This window comes from Ixodes scapularis, unplaced genomic scaffold (genome assembly GCF_016920785.2).
Source record: "Ixodes scapularis isolate PalLabHiFi unplaced genomic scaffold, ASM1692078v2 PGA_scaffold3__209_contigs__length_174095766, whole genome shotgun sequence".
Taxonomy (NCBI): domain Eukaryota; kingdom Metazoa; phylum Arthropoda; class Arachnida; order Ixodida; family Ixodidae; genus Ixodes; species Ixodes scapularis.
In genome coordinates, this window is record NW_024609868.1 from 15,866,204 (window position 1) to 15,884,479 (window position 18,276).

At 44.7% G+C, this 18,276-nt stretch overlaps 1 protein-coding gene across 1 annotated transcript; it reads left to right on the forward strand.

Annotated features, from left to right (window-relative positions):
* Positions 1 to 5,545: 5,545 nt before the first annotated feature.
* On the forward strand, positions 5,546 to 9,405 carry LOC8050679 (F-box/LRR-repeat protein 12; the record flags this gene model as incomplete). The annotated part of the gene is given in 1 exon segment (XM_040207654.3): positions 5,546 to 9,405. A coding segment is annotated over 1 exon segment (961 nt), but the record flags the coding sequence as incomplete, so codon positions are not given.
* Positions 9,406 to 18,276: the final 8,871 nt, after the last annotated feature.

Below are 18,276 nucleotides of genomic sequence, written 5' to 3' on the forward strand. Positions count from 1 at the left end.
CGCGAGCACAATCGGTTCATAGCTGCAGCACCGAAAAACCAGGTCGCATGGAGGCAGCTGTTTTGTACCGATCGTTGTGTTGTTCACTGGTTGCTCGAACGCGTTGGTATTGATCAGAGTAGGCGAGCGGGCGAAGTATACAAAACACATCATTTGTACCATACCGATTAGGCGCAGAGAAAGAAAGAACCGTTTTCAGTTTCAACCGCCATTTAAGCCCCCGTCGGTACGCTCACCCCCGCTCAATTCAACCCCCCACACAAGCCACCCAAGCCCGGCGCTCGTTGGCGTCATTTGTGACGTCATTGGGGTCCAACTCCGGAGCCGGAGCTCCCTGATCCCGTGAAAGTTTGCCTTCCGTGTCGTCATCTGCGCTTAGATATTCGTTTGTAGCAAAAAACTGCAACCATCTTTCTCATATGGTCAGCACGGAAGGCCACAGGCCCATACCCGCGTAGGTTTGTGATGCCTTGCAAACGGCATCACTACTTGTTCTGATGCGCTGTTCCCATGAAGCTGAGCACAATGAAACGAGTTTTTACCTCTGAAATAATAATTATGCCAATTAGTCTGTCATTTATTAAGTGGCAAGCACAAAACAATATGTGCTTAAATGCACTACTTTTTTCATAAAAAAAAACAAAAACAAAGGAGCAGTTGGGTGAGCTTGGTACCTCTCAACTTTTACTCTATCCTTGGAGCTGCTTGCACACTCACATCGATTTGAATGTTCCTACTAGGCATTTCTGCTGCACCCACACATCTGTAAACTGGATGCACTGGTTGTCTCCCGCAGTTCAGTTCATGTTCAGAACTAGTTTAATCATCTTGACACATTTCTTGTTCACATTTTTCATGATAGCCTGACATTTTTTTTGTTTTGCAACAGTGTGTTTGCACATGGCGGTAGTTATTTCTAATTTTTGAACTTATTTTTGAACATTTAATGAACTTATTGCACACAAGCAGCCAAGAACTTTATAGCTGTTGGTATACAGTAGTGGATGTAAAAAAATAAATACTCTTGGGAATATGGAGCTTCTGGTTTTGGTAGCACACTTGCAAGCAGCATCATGTTGCAGCGAGAAGGAATAAGCCAACTAGTGGGCACGGTTTTTTGTTTGGGCTAGTTGGTTCTTACTAGGGAGCCTTCATGTGCGCTTTGCTAGGGTGATGCCACCCTTTGTAATACCACTCGCCGACAAACCAGTAGCCATTTTGTTCCTCGGCGATAATCCGTGGGGCTTATAACCCTCCCGGAAAGAAGCACCTTATCTCAGAAGTTCGGAGCAGCGTTGTGGAACCCACGGAGGGAGGATTAGCATTTTCGCCCTCGGATGGGATTACCGATGGACACAAAGGCCACTTTCCGGTGCACGGGGAAACAATGAGAGAAACAAGATGGCGGTGGAAGAGGGTGTGGGAAAGGGAAACAGGCAGTTGGCATCACTCTATGCGAAGCGCACATGAAGGCACTCTAGTTCTTACTAGACATGATTGTTGTACTTGTGCCTTCTTTGTTGTCCTTGTCAAGTTTGCGCTATTTTAATCATGTCTAGTAAGAACCAACTAGCCCAAACAAAAGTCGTGTTACGGTTTCTTGGGGTTGTGAGAATGGATTCGCGTCTCCACTGATCCCAGTAGAAAAGTTGGCGATGTATTGATGATGCTGCTAAAACTTGCTTTTAATAAAATATTATTGATAACTAAAGGCCTCCGGTGCACTTGTGCCCGTGTCCAAACGACAAGATTGATATGAGTTGAAGTCGAGCAGATAATTGCGCAGCTTCCTAACTCTGTTCAATCTATCCTGGCTTGCATCACGAAACTACCACATACTTTCTAATTGGGAAATAGTCTTGTTGTCCAGTAACACACCATAATTGCACTTCTCCAATGAAATGACGTGTTTTCTCTTGTATGTGGCGACATAACATTTAAAATAAAATGAATACACTTCACATTCTTTCAGCGTCAACATCGTTTAAATTAGGGCTGGGCGTCGATTAAAATTTTTAACCCGATTAATCGCCAACTTTTAATCGATTAATCTGTCTCGTTCATTCTCATGCATAAAAGCTTAAAAAAATAGTCCAAATTATATTTTTTGCTGAATGTGTGATAAACGGCGCAATGTACAATTTCAGATTTTCAATCAACCTTGATGTGCAGTTGGAAACAGTCAAAGAACGCCCACACCCAGGGGCATAGCCAAGGGAAGGGGGGGGGGGGGGGGGACTTACGGGGCTTTAGCCCCCCCCCCCCCCCCCCCCCCCCCCCCCCCCCCCCGGTCGCGTCGGCTCGGCCGGGCCGCCTGAACAGGCGGCGCATTCAATTTCACAGATTTTCTTTTGTTTAATGCCCAATTTTATAGGTATTTGAACTGAGACGGTTAAGTGTAGCCGGTGCAGATAAACTTGCAAAGCATAGTTTTGTTTTGCCGGAGTTTTTCGTTCTTTTCATGTCAAACTTTCGTTTCGGAGATTTCGCTCAAAACCGAAACTATGGGCTCCGGAGAGACGGCAATATACTAGTCAGTTTTGATCATCTAAGGAAAGTGGCGATGGCTACAGAATTGTTCCACAGAGAGTAACTTTTCAGCTAACTCGCTTGCCTCGATCATGCGACTTATCCGTCCGCGAAATCGAGCTTTTGCGCGTATCCGCGTTTAAGAAACAGCTCCAGTCGTCTGCTCGGTCAACAACACAGCCTGCAGGAAAATGACGAAAATTAAGCAAGCGCTTCTTGAGCCAAGGACCATCTTAACCCGCCGGCGCCCCACTAAGCAGCTGATACTCGTATTTTAATTCAGGTTTTAGTAGCAATCGAGAAGTCATTTTGACGAGGGTGTTATGTATTATATTACGTACTATGGGGGGGGGGGGTCCCACTAAAGCGATATTAGTATATTCTTCGGGTTGAAATATGAGCTTAGTTGACTAGCTATTAGGTGAGCTGCTGAATAAAAGTATATTTGACAGACAGAGAGATACTACTTAAACTTAGCCAAATGGCTCTATAGCCGGCAGCACGGGGACAAACTGAAGAGTCTTCATCGAAGATTCACACAGAACCTTTCTGCATTGAACTTTGCTTCGAATCCTGAACGGAGAAAATGAGTATTTTTTTTTTTGGCCGGTCAACCTGGCCAATGTAGACATATATTGTTGCTGGCTTCGACGTCCTCGTAATATAAATGGAGGCGCGATAGGTCAAAATGCCGTGACAGCGTCTAGACTCGTCCCCCACCTTTTGAAAACAGATAATTTCCCTCATTCATTATTTGCAGCGAGCAGGTTTTCCTGAATCAAGTAATTGCGAAATCAGCCCAACTCCTTCGGTGTGGTCCAGAGGCTTTTTCGGCAAAAAGCAGCCAAGATGAACAGCCAACGCTATTCATCTTGGCCATTATCCTATTATTTCTAAAAATAAGCTAGTAGTAAGTAAAAAACTAGAGATCCCTGAAAGCGTAAATTGATAACTCTTCCGCTACTTCCTCGGTACGCCCATTTCTTTGGTGAATAGCCGACGCACCGACCGGCATGGGTGGCTCAAACTTGAAGCTAACCGAACACAACCAAACTCAAGAAAAGCAGCTATCGAACCTTCCCATTCAATTTACTGCAACATTGATGTTCCCTCCAGTGAAATGCCTCGTCTGTCGTCCTCAGTCCACTGTCCTACATCCTTATAAAGAAACCACTTATCAGTTACCAAGTAGTTGTAACTTTGAATGTGATTCGAGACAGACAAGAAATCAAAACGTTTTTCTGTGATTCCTCCCCATCCACGAAATCGAAAGCACGCGACCGTGTGTTGTCGAGTAAACGGGCTTTCAAACACGTAATAGAAGAAAACAATCTACTGAGGCTTCACCACACTAATTATCACTCAGGCAAACTTAAGAAATATTCAAACATTCGTCGAATTACATTGTTCGCCACCGCGCCGACAACACGTCTCCGCGAAAGCCACCAGAGACGCGGAGGGGCGCGGAGCTGGCGGAGCGACCTGGACCGGCTGGTTCCCGGTTTTCCCGCTTGGTGGCGTCCGTTTTGCTGGAGTCGCGAATAATATACACATACATTTTGAACCCCCCTCCTCCTTTCCACACCCCAAGTCATAGACATCCCAGCCACCTCAAACCCCCTCCCCCTCAAAAAAAAAAAAAAAAAAAAAAAAAAAGTCCAGGCAATGCCACTGCCCACACCCACAAATTATTACTTCAGTCTCGGAGGCAAAGAGGTTCACTGATATTCTTCGGTAATAGTCAACGCCTCTGATTGTTCACAATAGTTTCTGTTGCGTTAAACAGACACTTTGGTGGCGTTGAAGTGGCTGGGACAAGTAGAGCTTTCTCCACTTATTGGAGTTTTCTACAAATCTTGCCCCTTCGGTTTACTTTAGGTCAAAATTTTTCCTAAAATTTGCCTCCATACAGGTGTACTCGCCCACATCTGTTTGATGAAAGCGTTGAAGTTTTCCTTTTTTGTGTTTGTCAAGCTTGAACCAATTACTAACCGGATTAAAATATTAAGGTGGGCTAGTTGGATATGCATTTTCGAAATAAATAGCGCGAAGGTCAAGAACAGACTGACGGTACAAGCGACAATAGTGCTTGTACCGTCAGTTTGTTCTTGACCTTCGCGCTATTTATTTCGAAAATACTAACCGGATAAAAAAGTTAATCGTGATTAAAGCATTAATTGATTAATTGGTAGGTTAATCGATCAAGTGCCGACCCCTAGTCTTAATTGTAAGTCAGTGTCGCGTCTGTGTTACTGCTTCGTCAGGCCCTTTGTCTTTTGCGCTTTTTTTAATCCTGAACTAATCTTAATGCCCCTTTAAGTTGGAACACATGGCTTGTATAATGAGTAACCCATGCTGTGCATTAAGGCAGGTTGAGTAATCCATAAACTCAAAAGGGGAATCACTGCCTAATAATATGACGGTGTTGTTTGCTGGAGTGCCGTGCAAAAGGTGGAATGAAGCAAGACAATGCTGTTTCACATCCACTTATAATTGCATTGCCCATGCAAAGATGCCCCCGTGACTGAAGACTTTTTGAGGACAGATGCAGCCCTCACAGGGCCATTTTATTTAAGTGTCTCTCTAGAACTAAAAGTAATATAAAAGAGAAGTTCATACATCAGTTTGTTGGTAAACATAACATTAAGTGGAAAAAAAGTGTTTGCCATAAGAATTATTGAATAAAATGTTATATTGGTGAGAAAAAAAATAATTAAAACAATCATCACACAACCAATGATGCCCATTGTTTTAAAATAAACTACAAATGACATCAATGCTGGTGTAATCATTTTTGGTCCTTGCCTTTGTAGGCCATAGTTTACCGGCATAATCTGCTACACTTTTGAATGGTATGGCTTCTCATCTGTTAAGGAATGGCACATTTGATGGCACGAGCTTGTGTACCCTGGATGCTTGCCATCAGCGGGTTCTCAATGGCAAACTATGCGCTCAGTGTATCGAGTCGACTCAGACTGTGACAACCTCAGAAAGGATGCATGCCGTCTGGTTGCAGGGTCTGCCGCAAGTGGTACGCCCTGTCTCGGGACCGCACACTTCATCGTCGCGTGGACCTATCCCATGTGGAGCTGACGCCCAAGCAGCTCAAGCTGCTCCTCCAGATGCGTGCCATGCCCCCCGCTGTGGAAGAACTGCGTGTCTTTGGCGACCACCACTGCCTGTGGGCGTGTAGCGTGTCCCCTCGGGCACTGGGCAGGATCCAGCGTCGCTGCCCGAGGCTCCGTCGCCTCCACATCCACAACTTCAGCTTTCGCTCCTCGTCACGGGACAAGTGTGTTCGGCTCACAGACTTTCCGGACACCCTGGAACACCTCTCCCTCCGCGGTTCCATTGTGGGGCGGTCGTCTTTCTTCAAGGCCAGCCGCCAAGGCCAGTGCCTCTCGAAGCTCCAGATCCTCGATCTCGGCCGCTGTTTCTTTGTGGCCGACGCAGAAGCCAAGCCCTGGCCCTGGCTTCCTAATCTCTCGGAACTGTACCTGGAGGGCTGCCCATTCCTGGACAGTGCCGGTTACTTCCAGGACATGCTCCGCAAGCTCTCGCGGCTCACCCTGCTTGACGTAGAGGGCACCTACGTCGCCGAGAATGCGCTGGAAACGGTGGCATCTTACTGCCCCACGTTGGAGCATCTGTTTGTTGGCTGCACAGCAACCAAGGACAGTTCAGTTGCGGCCATGGGCAACTCTGGAGGGATGTCACGACTGCGGTCTGTCTGCCTGGTGCAGACGCAGGTCACGGATGCTGGATTGTTGCAGCTTGTGCGAGTCGCGCCCGAACTGAAGGTGGTCATGCTAGAGACAGACCAGGGGGTGTCGGATGAAGGCATTGCGGAGTTCTGTGACCGACTGCCCGGGGTGGCAGTGGAGATACGAGAGTGCATCGGGTTGGTGTCGGCTGTGTTCAGGCACGAGGGCTGTGGCCACTACGAGCTGCGCTTTGTGGATGCCGAGGGCTCCTGAGGGCTCTTTATTGTTAATGCCTCTCTTGCTTTTTTCAGTGAGTGTGGGGTCTTTTTAAAACTCTGCTTCATGCTCTGTTTTCAGGCTTGAGCAGAGTAAGGCTTTTGTAAACGCAAATTACTAACAGACGTGGAAGATGGAAAACATTGTGTAAAGCAAATACTGTCGGTGTTTAAAAATATAGACTAGTTTTTTCTAATGGTCGCAGACAGCTTTCTCGGGTATTTATACACAAAGCATTTTGATAAGACAATTCAGAGGTGAAGATTAATTAAGGACTGGGAAAATGGGAAATATGGGATTATTTTAGTTGAAAGAATTGAATCCTTTGTGGTCAAGAGTTAAAAAAATATGGTGCTTGTCTGGACTGTTACAATTAAAATGAACATAGTAGGACAATGCTTTGGAGTCTCTGTAACTATGTTTTTCATTGGAAAAAATGACCTGCACACACTTACAAAAAAAAAAAAAATATCACCTGGTACGCAGTTTAAAAAATGTTCAGGACAATACTGTCGTGCTGGAAGTGGTTGGGAGATGAAGGGGTTGGGGTGCGTGTGGTTATAAGGGGGTGCAGCAATTAAAGAGAAATGTCTGGGGAGACAAAAGACAACCCATCTTTCTCATCCCGGTTCTGATGCCACTGGGGCAATATATTTAAATAAGGTCAGTACCCTTTAAGTAGGGACAAATACAAATGAAGATTTGCGAAATTGTTGAGCATGTGCAGCTAGATACACTAGCTGTGTCTCATCTTTTGTTCGAGTCTTTCATGCATTTTGTCACCAGTCTTTGGTATTAACTGCATCGGGAGATCTGCTTTATTGTTCCTATTAGTTTACTTACCAACACTATTAGACTTTACTAGGGCTCTTCATTTGCCTTGCATCATTTAAACTTGCAGTTGTACTGCCTTGGCATGGTTACATTTCAGAACTAGACAATAATTCCTTGTATCTCAACACTGAATATCTTTAAAAAATTTGTTTTACTATAAATCACTCAGTAGAGGATTATCTTGATTGTTTATTTCACTACATGACAGCTATGCAACATAAATATTGAAGGGGCGTGCTTAGTGTTGCTTGCATTCAAAATGCAGGTTCATTGTTTTTGCATTGACAGTCTCATATGAAATATTGTATCTTTCATAATGCTATATTAACAATATGAGCCCAGTTCATTAGAGATGTCTCCTTATTGTTTTGTCCACACAAGAGATGTTGCTATGGTGCATTAATAATTTACTGGGTGAAATCTAGAGAAGCTGGAGATTTAATCTCATCCACTTGTCCTTGTTAACTTTTGTGAATGCTATAGCACAATGATTATTTAAGTGAGAGAGCAATATTTTTTTATTTTTTTTTCCTGACAAGGCACATTATGGGCAGTTTTCTGGAACTGTTTTCAAAAACTCTTACCTCACCAGACTTCCTTTTATGGATTAGAAGTGGTCTGTCTTTTAGCTTTCACAGTTGACAGAGTTTTTGTCGTATCAACTAAACTGTGATGATCTGTGACCGTGACATTTAACCTTGACATTTAAATATTCTTAATATAAAACATTTCTGAGTAGTGATTTTTTCCTGCTGTATCTTTATGCAAATTATAATTTTGCTTACTGTTGCAATATCATTACCGGTGCTATAGGTGCTTGTAATGATTAGTAGAGAGTGAAAACCCCACAAAAAAAAAATTAAAAGGGAATTTGCAAAATATTTTTAAGCTAAATATTTAGCCTTTCTTTCTGCATTTGACAATGGGAGGAAAATTAAGCTGCTGTTGTGCGAGCTTCGGGGACAAGGTAGCCCGTGATGGGAAGGAAAGTTACATTTTGGAGGAGGTGGGAAGGACCATTCAAGTCCTTGACTTTAGGTTACTTTTTCATCTGGATCAAGAAAAAGAGAAAGTCCCTTTCTCTCTCTTCTCAACTAAAGGTCGACTATTAAGAAAATGTCTTCAAACTTGGCTAAGAAGTCTATTAAAAAAACGTTTCTGTCTAGGTGAAAAAAAAAATAAAAATATTTTGCGGCCACCTTCGGTGTTTTCCGGGAGGTTTAAACACACCTGCCAGTGTTTCTGCAGTGTCTAAGCAACCTGGGATGCTCCTTCCGGAGAGGACATGCACTGCTTTTGCTTCTGCTGTCCAGTTTGCTTCTGTGGCTGCAAAATGTGTGCAGTTTTACAAATGAGAATCTCAAGGCTTAGGTGCGATGAGTGTCAGGCATCTACCATCATGATGCTGATGTGGTACACACGTCATCTGCCCAGGACTGCCTCATAGAAGTTTGCTTTGTCCTGTGGGAAATGTAGGTCGACAGTCATTTTGCCTCACACAAGAACTAGTTTTGTTATAAGCTGCAACTTTTTCCGCTGAAGTGTGACATCTCTGTTGACGAATACTCGACGTGACAAATATATATATATTGTTGTGATCCCAGCCTTGACAGCTTCATACCTGCGTGGTGAAAGTCATTACGTTTGGTGTTTTCCGAATTGAGACCTGGCAGGTAATCCTGTCTTGTTACTTGCGTTTCCTGTAGTGATCACAAACGCAGTTGCCTAAGCTTTCATCGTGTGCTAGCATTGTTACGGTAATATTACTGCCCGAAGCCAAGCGCTTGTACACCATAACTTCAAGCTGTGCATGAAACACGACACCCGGTGGCAGTATATTTCCAGTATGGCCAGTGTCGGTCGTTGCCTTATTCTTGTGTCATCTTTTTACTGCACCTATTTATTGATTTCTTAATAAAGGAAGCTTCTCAAGACGCAATTTATTTATATAAGCAGTTGCTTTTGATAGTATATAAAAGGCGGACCTACGCTTGTACAGTCATGTTTCCGTGTTTGCATACTCCAAGGCTCACCACTTTGTCAATAAAACGTCACCAAGGAGGCTTTTGTGTTTTTGTCTGCGTTTTCCATTCTAGCTCGTTTCCCATGATGCGTGCAGTGATGTGATTGCTGCTCCATTTGCGACAAACTGCGCCCAGAGGGTACCCTGCTACATCCTGCTACATTTAGCCCAGATATGAAGAACTTGCACCAACATTGCGCCAAAAATTAATTTCACTTCATGGAAAGTGAAATTACATTGGCTCAGGCTCCGCTACACGTCCGAATCGTTATGGCAGGCTTGTGCGAAGTTTTATAACTTTCGATTTTAGCTGCAAATAACGTATACTATTTGATCTTTCTATCAGTGTCAGACGCTGACAGTACTCGGAATATTCGGAATATTTGTTATGTTCCAAGTGTGCTCTGGCGGGTAAATTAGCTTTGTTGAGTGCTCTTCTCACCGCTCTCTTGTGTACTGCAGTGAAGCGGTAACCGCGAAGTAAACCTCGTAATTTTGCTTATCTTGCTTCGCCGCAGCGCATCTGAGTGCTAAAGAAAAAACATTCTTCCAGAGCGGGACGTTAAATACCCAAGCATCGGGAAAATATATATATATATATAAAGAAAGAACTTTGTGAGTATTAATGTAACAGCTCTTAGAGTTAGTAAACATTTCTAAATTATACTGTGGCTATTATTTATGATAGACTGCGGTATTCTAGCAATATATATATATATATATATATATATATAAATATTTTTTTTTTTTTTTTTTCAGATTTGTGATTTTGCAAAAGTACTTTTAACAAAATTTATAATTTGAAATCCATTGTTCAGTTGTCACCTTTATATATGTTTTACACGTTCGAGGTAGAGTCATTAAAATAAACTAAAACTAAGTTAGGTGGAGCAGTATACTTAAGCTTGAGAATAGCCTGAACCACTTTGGCTGGATTGTTTTAAGAAGGCATACTTATCGTTCACATGCCGATCTCGATATTGTGAGGTTCTACATGCAAAAGGTCACTAATTCTCACAACTTAATGACAAAAGATTAAAAAAAAGGCTGCATTTAGAATTTCCGTTTTATTGCAAACTTTAAAAACTTGAATGGAACTTCAATTTGTGTGCTCAAAATTATTCTAACATTATTTTAGTAGAACATACAGTTTGGTTTACATTTTATTTTGTACCTAGGATGACCCTTCTCAGCAGTCCTTCACGATCAGCATCTTGTTGCCATTCCAAGTGTTTCTATGTGCAACTGAACAGCTAGTTCTGTTCAGGAAATCAAACCTGCCGTTGCACGGAAGTGTGAAGCGTGCACGTGTTTTAGTTGGATAGTCCAACACACGCACATATGTTAACATATAATATTCACAATGGTACGAATAAAAATGACGTGTGTGCTTGTGCTCCAAAAGTACTTTTTGCTGCTCCAAAAGGTGCTATAAAACGATTCGGGTCAATCACATCACTGCGTGTGTTAGCCAAACGTGCCAAGAACCCCCCGTCGTGCTGTTCTGCAGACTGGCAGACGCGTAAACTACAGAGCGAAATATAAGGATATTAGTGTGGGAAGGAAGAACAGACCACTGTGGGGGAACAGACGGCTGAACAAGAGACTAAGTATGGATGGATGGATGGATGAATCCGGCTGAGCCCTTTGGATCGGGCGGTAGCTTACGCCACCTAGCCATATGCGAAATGCACAGCGTCATCTAGTGAGGCGCCGAAGAACACGCTCCGTCTCAGTAGTTTTTGGTGCTGGCAAAGCCCAGGGCGCAAGAGCGTAGTTCTGAAGAATCCTTCGCTCGCACCGGCGCGCGGTCGTGTACCACTACTGCGTGCCCTTCACACAGGTGTACTCGTCCACGTCTGCGTGGTGAAAGTGATGAGTTTTTACCTCTTTAGGTTCGTCAAAATTTTACCAATTAACCGGTTAAAAAGATGAATCGCGATTAAATCATGAATCTATTAATCGGTAGGTTAATCGAACAATTGCCCAGCCCTACTCTGGATGACCTCTCCTTCTGAACTCGATACAAACAACTGCGTACGTTTTTTTTTTGTTTTTGTTTTTTTCCAGTATCGATTGTGTGTTGAAAAGCTGATGTTTGAGCCAGAAGTTGAGAGCTAAAAAAAAAAAAAAGAATGTCAATGAAGGAGCATAACAACTTGTAACATCTTGCTGCTCTGGTGGCAGATCAGTGCTAACATTTTTCCGAAGCAACTTGAAGGAGTTCGGGCGTCCATGCAGAGGAGATGCTAGGGTTACAGTAGCATCACTGACACTACTGACATACTTTATGTTGTTAATTGTTGCGAGAGCCACACAGGTACCAGCCGACAAGTCTTGAGCAATGTTAGTGGTGTTTACCATAAAAACGGTGGTTTTGGCAGCAGTGCACATTATGATTGTCATGGGTAAAGCAAGTCCCTTCTGAAATAACACTTCGCGATTTGGTTCCAGCATGCAGGTGTCGTCCGTCGCATATTCCACCAATTGTATACGATAGCGCCAGTAAATGGTGCTATCCGTGTGCGATTCACTGCGAGGAGAGCTACACATATTGTTACGAGATGTGGAAGTGTCTTTCGCATTTTCGTTGAGGAGAAGTGTGCGTGTGCCACAGTCAATACGTGCCCGTCGGTTGGCTAAGAAATCCCATTCTAAAATTATGTCGTGCGTGCAATTGTCCAAGACAGCAAAGCAACGGCGATAAGGTTCGTTATCGATAGAGATTTCAACGGAAGCTAGCCAACGAGGATTTATCAGGGTCGTGTTAACTCCATGAAGACTGCCACCGTCCCATGGCATGGTAACAAGCTTAAACTTGCTTCGAATGTTCTCGCTAACTATTGAAATCGTTGCTCCAGTATCAACGAGTGCTGCCAGTCTTACCTTTTTGATGATTATGCCAATTAAATTAGATGAGGACGCAGTCGGTGGGGGATGTTGAGAAAACCAAGAAGCAGCCGTACCCCCATTAACTGCCGCCTTTAGTTTTCCCCATCGAGGAACGCTTTTGGAAAGGTGGACTGCCCCCGGAGAGGGGAGGGCTGCCGGTATTTGGGTGAAGGGCTGCGGTATCTGCTACCACGATTGGAAAGAGATGAGAATCGGGAGACAGCTCAGTTCGAAAGACTGTTCGCAACCTTTCGGGGGTAAGGTGTGCCTTTGACAAGCTTCGTTGAGGCGAGGGAGACAAGGCAGCGAGCTCTTTGATTATTGTTCGAATGATCGAGGGAAGCGATGTCACCGGTCGATAAAAGTGAGGATGACGCAACGCAATTCTGGAGGCGAGTGATGTTTTCTGCTCCTGAAATGCGCAGATTCTGATGTGTTTCCTATCGCTGGCACTATTCCTGGAGTTTGGCGACTCTCGTTGGATTGTGAGAAATCAGCATGTTGATTGCGTCTTCTGCAGTCCCTTTTACGATATGGCTGACATTTTTCGATTCGGGCATCGGGGGTTTTGTAAACAGACACAGGGGCTAAAACCGCAAGGTCACGGCGAAGTATCTGAACTTGACTGGTTGAGTCGGTGAAAGCAAGCGCACTCGAAGTAGGGGGTGTGCGAATGTTGCTCGTATGCACTCTTTTCGAAAGTTTGTCGAGCAACATGGGCGCTCGCCAATCTTGCTTGGACACACGAAGCGCGTGATTGGATCCGAGTCCCCGCCGAACGCTGACGCAGCGCTTGTGTCCAATTCGAGCTGAGCCGAGTTCACGCCGAACGATGACGCGGACCTCGTGTCCAATGCATGCTCAAGGTATACGCGAGCAAGCAATGGCGGACAGGCGTTGGTGCGGACTTTTGCACACGGTCTATTGAATTAGCGCTGCGTCATCTCCAGCTTCAACACTGCAAAGAGAACTCCCTTGGGTCTCACCGTGAAGGCTATGAATGACGCAGCGATATTCGATTCCAAGCGATGTTTTGCGCTCCTCCAGCGCATGGAAGACAACCACAAACCACCGCCATGACTTTGCACTTCAAGTGGCGTTCGACCGACTTCACATCGGCTCGCAGTGTCGGCTGCACTCTGACTTAATGTCGTGTAACGAAGTATAGCAGGGCGATTGTTATCTCGACTCAGCGAGTCACGCTACGGACGAAGCAAGTCTCGTGATCGAAGGCTGCAGTCCGTATCTCGGTGAATCGGTACCCTTGTCTCGACGTGCGGCGGCGCTTGCTACCGGAAGACCTTCTCTGTTTTCAGAGTTTTGCACGGCAACCCGTGCCGCGGTAAAGCGCGTAGAACGGCGAGCGTGGAAGGGCCGCATCTGCGGGATAGCGGACTTCGTACGATCGGCCAGAAGATGAAGATTTCTACCGGGGCCATCGTCTGCTTTCGGAACTTTGCCGGTTTAGCGCACGCCTTTGCGGGGGTCGTCCAGTGCGTGTTCGCCATCCTGTTCAAAGGCAGTCACGTCGACGGCTTCGAGTTCGGACTCAACGTGATGTTGGGCGTCGTGGTAAGGTTGTTGCTGTCCCCGACCCACTTACGTAACTGCGCGCCGTATCGCACGTCGCGACTGGAAATCGCGAACCGAATTGCAAACCGAATCACGTTACTTGAAACTGCAGCTTTAGTTGTTTCCTGGTCGCAGATTGAAATATTTTCTCTCGTTTTTGTTTGGCTGCCCGAGCCTCCGTGATCGCGTATCGTCGGGAGGGGAGTTACCATGCGCATAAACTCTGTAGTAATTACGTAACATTGTTTGGTGTCTGTTCTAAATGTATAGCGCAGAACGCGGGCCTTTTATTGGGCGGTAAGCAGGAACTCGGTTTCTTCGACCAATCAATAACTCTGTGCGCTGCGCTACGCCGCGTTTGTTACGCTTGGCGCTGGAGTATAGTAAGAACCTTCAGCGCTCTCGTCTCCGCACCTTGGAACGCGGCTTCGATAACGTCACAGTAACACTGTGACGCCACGTGATATGACGTCAGGTAACGGCGTGACAACATCGCGGGGTGAGGTCACGCGGCACCATGAACCCATGTGACGCTGACGTCACGTGGGTACATAACGTAAGGTTACACGACCGCTAGCTTTTCCAATGATCACGTGACATCATGGCGTCGTGTGACACTATGACGTTACTGGATGTCACGTCACGTGACTTCACAAGGGACCCATCAGTGCAATTCATTTGGAGCGCCTTCGTCCTTTATGTGGAATTCTTTCGTGAAATGTTTAGACAGCTAGGCAATACTTTTATTTTCTCCCACCGGCTCATCACAAATAATATTTGACGCACAATTATCGGTACTTTTGGGGTAAATATAGAAAACCGTAAACCCGTGTTGCAATTATATTTTACGACCTGAAGTGCATTACCGGCGTAGTGCAGGCCAGCAAGAGAAACAAGTCGTACGCCGTCGAGGTAGGTCGTTTGTTAATATTATTATTGAGGATGTTAGATTATTAATGAATTGCATGTCTGGCGATTTCGCAGTATTTGTCATTTTGTTTTCCTTGGTATACATCAAATTCCGTGGGTGTGCTCTTTTGGTAAAGATCTCAATCGAACCCGCGATGCGAAATCTGTAATAAACTCACCTTATATTTTTATCCAGTTCTTTCACGCTTTGGGGTCTTGTGGAAATCTGAAAACACTGCTAGAATCATTCTCCGCGGGATGGTTAAAACCAGGTATACGAAGCACCATCCCATAGCGCGTGTCCGAAAACAAAATTTGGGATCTGAACCGATCGCCTGAAGTACTTTTCTCACAGGTGCAATGCGATCTTTTAGCTGACTATCATTTCGATCGACGCCCGAACTTTCGATAAACCATATTTTGCATTGCACCCCACCATGAATTCTTATAAGTGTCTGAAACTGATTATATTTCAAGCAAATGCTATATCAGAATATATCGTCTTTATTTTTATTCGCATGACGACTTGGCCGGCGGGCGTGTGGCAGACGGCATCTTGCATTCGTCGTCTGCTGCAGGCATCTTAAGGACCGGAAGTTGCAGTCGTAAATAGCGATTACCGGCACACTTCTGTCGAAACATATGACATTCAAGCTTTCTATACCTGTCATTTTTAGAAGTTTAAATCCTACTCCTGATTTTTGAACGGTCGGGTTTTCGTAGCGAAACCTAGCAACATGTATTTGTCCATAGCAACGATCCTAGCAACGGTTTGTTTGGACCCATGACATTGCACTTACGGAGTCAATTCACGCACAACGGCGGACACAGCAACTGAAACTGCCAAAAAACACAAACTAAAAAAAAAAAAAAAAAAATTGGAATACTGCATTGGAATAAATGAGAATATTGTATTCCCATTTATTGCTACCCCCCCCCCCCCCCCCCCTCATGTAATGCGCCCTCAAAAGACGTCCTTGAGGTAAATAAAATGAAATCAAATGAAAAATGACAGACGTCTTCGGCCCGTAGCGTCTTGTTGCAATCTGACATAAAACAAAATACGGCTTCTAATTGTTTTTAGGAGTGACGCAGGGAACACGTTTACATATGACGGAGCATAATTTGAGGAAAGAAGGTGGCGTCTTTCAGTTTAATCTGTTACATTTGGGGAGGGGATCGAACAGTCACGCCTCTAGCGGTACGCTTCAGCTTTGGGAACACCAAACCATATTTTCTTCTTTGTTTTTTATCCGAAATATCGAAGATGATAATTTCAAGGCCGTTCTCCGTGCGACCAAAGCACCGGTCAGAGCGAAGCGCTCGTGCTTAAACCGTGCTGGGCGAGGTTCAATTTCTTTGTTGTGCCGTATCGGTAAACACCGAGCTGCGTGGACAACAAGCTCGATAAAGCGCCCCGTTTGTTTCCCCACCAAACGTGGGCGCGTTTGGTGGGGAAACAAACGCACGAGATGCGCTAATAGCGGACGTACTTGCTATTTTCTTCCTAAAACAAGCACCATCGCGGCAGTCGGTGCCGCAAAGAATCGCCAAATGTTCATCTATTGAAACTTCGGAAAGATAATTTTTACCCTCAGTCATCCAGACAGCCTAACGTTGAGAAGCTGACCATGGAAGTAGACCACACGAGATTTTGTAAAATTCCTCAATACAATATTCACCTTTCAGATTAGCTAGATGATATGGGGAAAGAGATGGAGGGTGAAAACGAATGATTTTGTGGATGTTCAATTGTGTATAATAAAAGAAAATCTTACATCAAAAACTTTTCGAGGTTGCTGAAGGAGAGACACCGACTCTGAAACTCATCGTTCACTTTGAAAGAGGCTCTGCTTTTTGTTTTTTTATTATAAAGTTTTGAGATGACACTAATACTGATATACGACACGGTGTGCATGAATGGAGTTCATTCGCAGGTAAGATCTTTGAAGACCCAGTTAAAGGACTCGCCTATTTCCAGTTTCACGTTAAGCGTGCTTTTCAGACGATCTTATCATGTCGCAGAATATTCCTCTGGGCTGCGTCCTGACCACGGTGATGCGGAAGCGATTTGAAGCCGGCGAGCCTGGACAATATGTGGCACTGGTAAGGGACACCCTTGCCGCTCTCTGTAGTTACGAGAACACCGGTCAGGACTGCACGGCAGTGGCGTAGCCAGGAATATTTGGAGGGTGGGTGCGCGGGCCGGGGGGGGGGGGGGGGGGGGGGGGGTTGAGCTGGTTGGTAGTCAGTCTTGGGTAGTAACGCGTTACTGTAAATTTGTTACTTTTTCAGTAACTTGTAACTGTAACGAGTTACTTTTTAAAAATGTAACTTGTAACTGTAGTTCTATTACTTTTTCTCAGGTAACAATAAAAGTAACGAGGTTACTTTTGTCGTTACTTTTCAGTTTTTTTAGGAATAATATATCATTGAACGAGTACAATCTAGCTATTCCTAGCATTTTCCAGATTGTCTGCTCCAACGTTTCGAGTGTCAAGTTGGCCTTGCACAAACTTTTAAATTACGTTATTTCTCGCGAGTCACGACCCGAATATAGTATTGTCACGTGTAGATGTGATAAAAAAAAATATCTAGTTATCTTTACGCACGCGTTTGTACCTTATGGCTGGGCACTGACATCTTAGTATCTTGAAGCACTTTCAATGTTGCCGCTGTTCTTTTTTTTTGAGCAGTGAAACAACAATACACTCCGAGGGCATTGCGATTGTTTTGTATTTTCATTAGCACCACTAACCTGCACTGATCATGCTTCGTATTTTGATTTGCGCCACTACTCCGGCGTGGTGTCATCAGTCGAGGCAAAATTTACTTCTGTTTACGCGGGGTTTTACTCGTTGCTCTGGTTGCGCGGGGTCTGTTCAGCAAGGGCAGGGGACGTGTTCGCCACCAAAAACAAGGGAAACTTTCAGACACTAATTTCGAGAAGCAACTTCTGCTAAGTTACAATATGAAGTAAAAAGCGTACTTTCTAATTTTATGCAATAAAACTTGGGGATGGACGTTTTCTAGCCTTTCCTACATTTTTTGTGTTATAGAAAAGTAACTGAAAAGTAACGTCGTTACTTTTTAAGAGTAACTAACTCTAACGAGTTACTCTTTTGTTGCGGTAACTGTAACGGTAACTTCGCTACTTCTGTCTGACAGTAACTGTAACGAATTACTTTTTAAAAGTAACTTACCCAAGACTGCTGGTAGTATGTCTATGGTGTGAGGAGGGAGGGAAGGGGGGTCACAATTCATGTGTATGTTATACATGTTTGCAAGTCCGGTCTCAGGGCCCCGCCATCTTGCTTAGTTGGTGGGCGCTTGGCCGCGGCCATAATGCGATTACGACGCCTTAGCAAGTCTTCGTAATTATGACCGCGCCTAAGCGCACCCCAGTGAGCAAGATGGCGGCGCCCTGAGACCGGACATGTTGGTTGGGAAAAAAAGGGAAGGGGGTGGGGGGTGAAGCCCCAGAAGCTTCCCCCTTGGCTATGCCACTGCTGCACGGATAGATGATTCATGATTGCG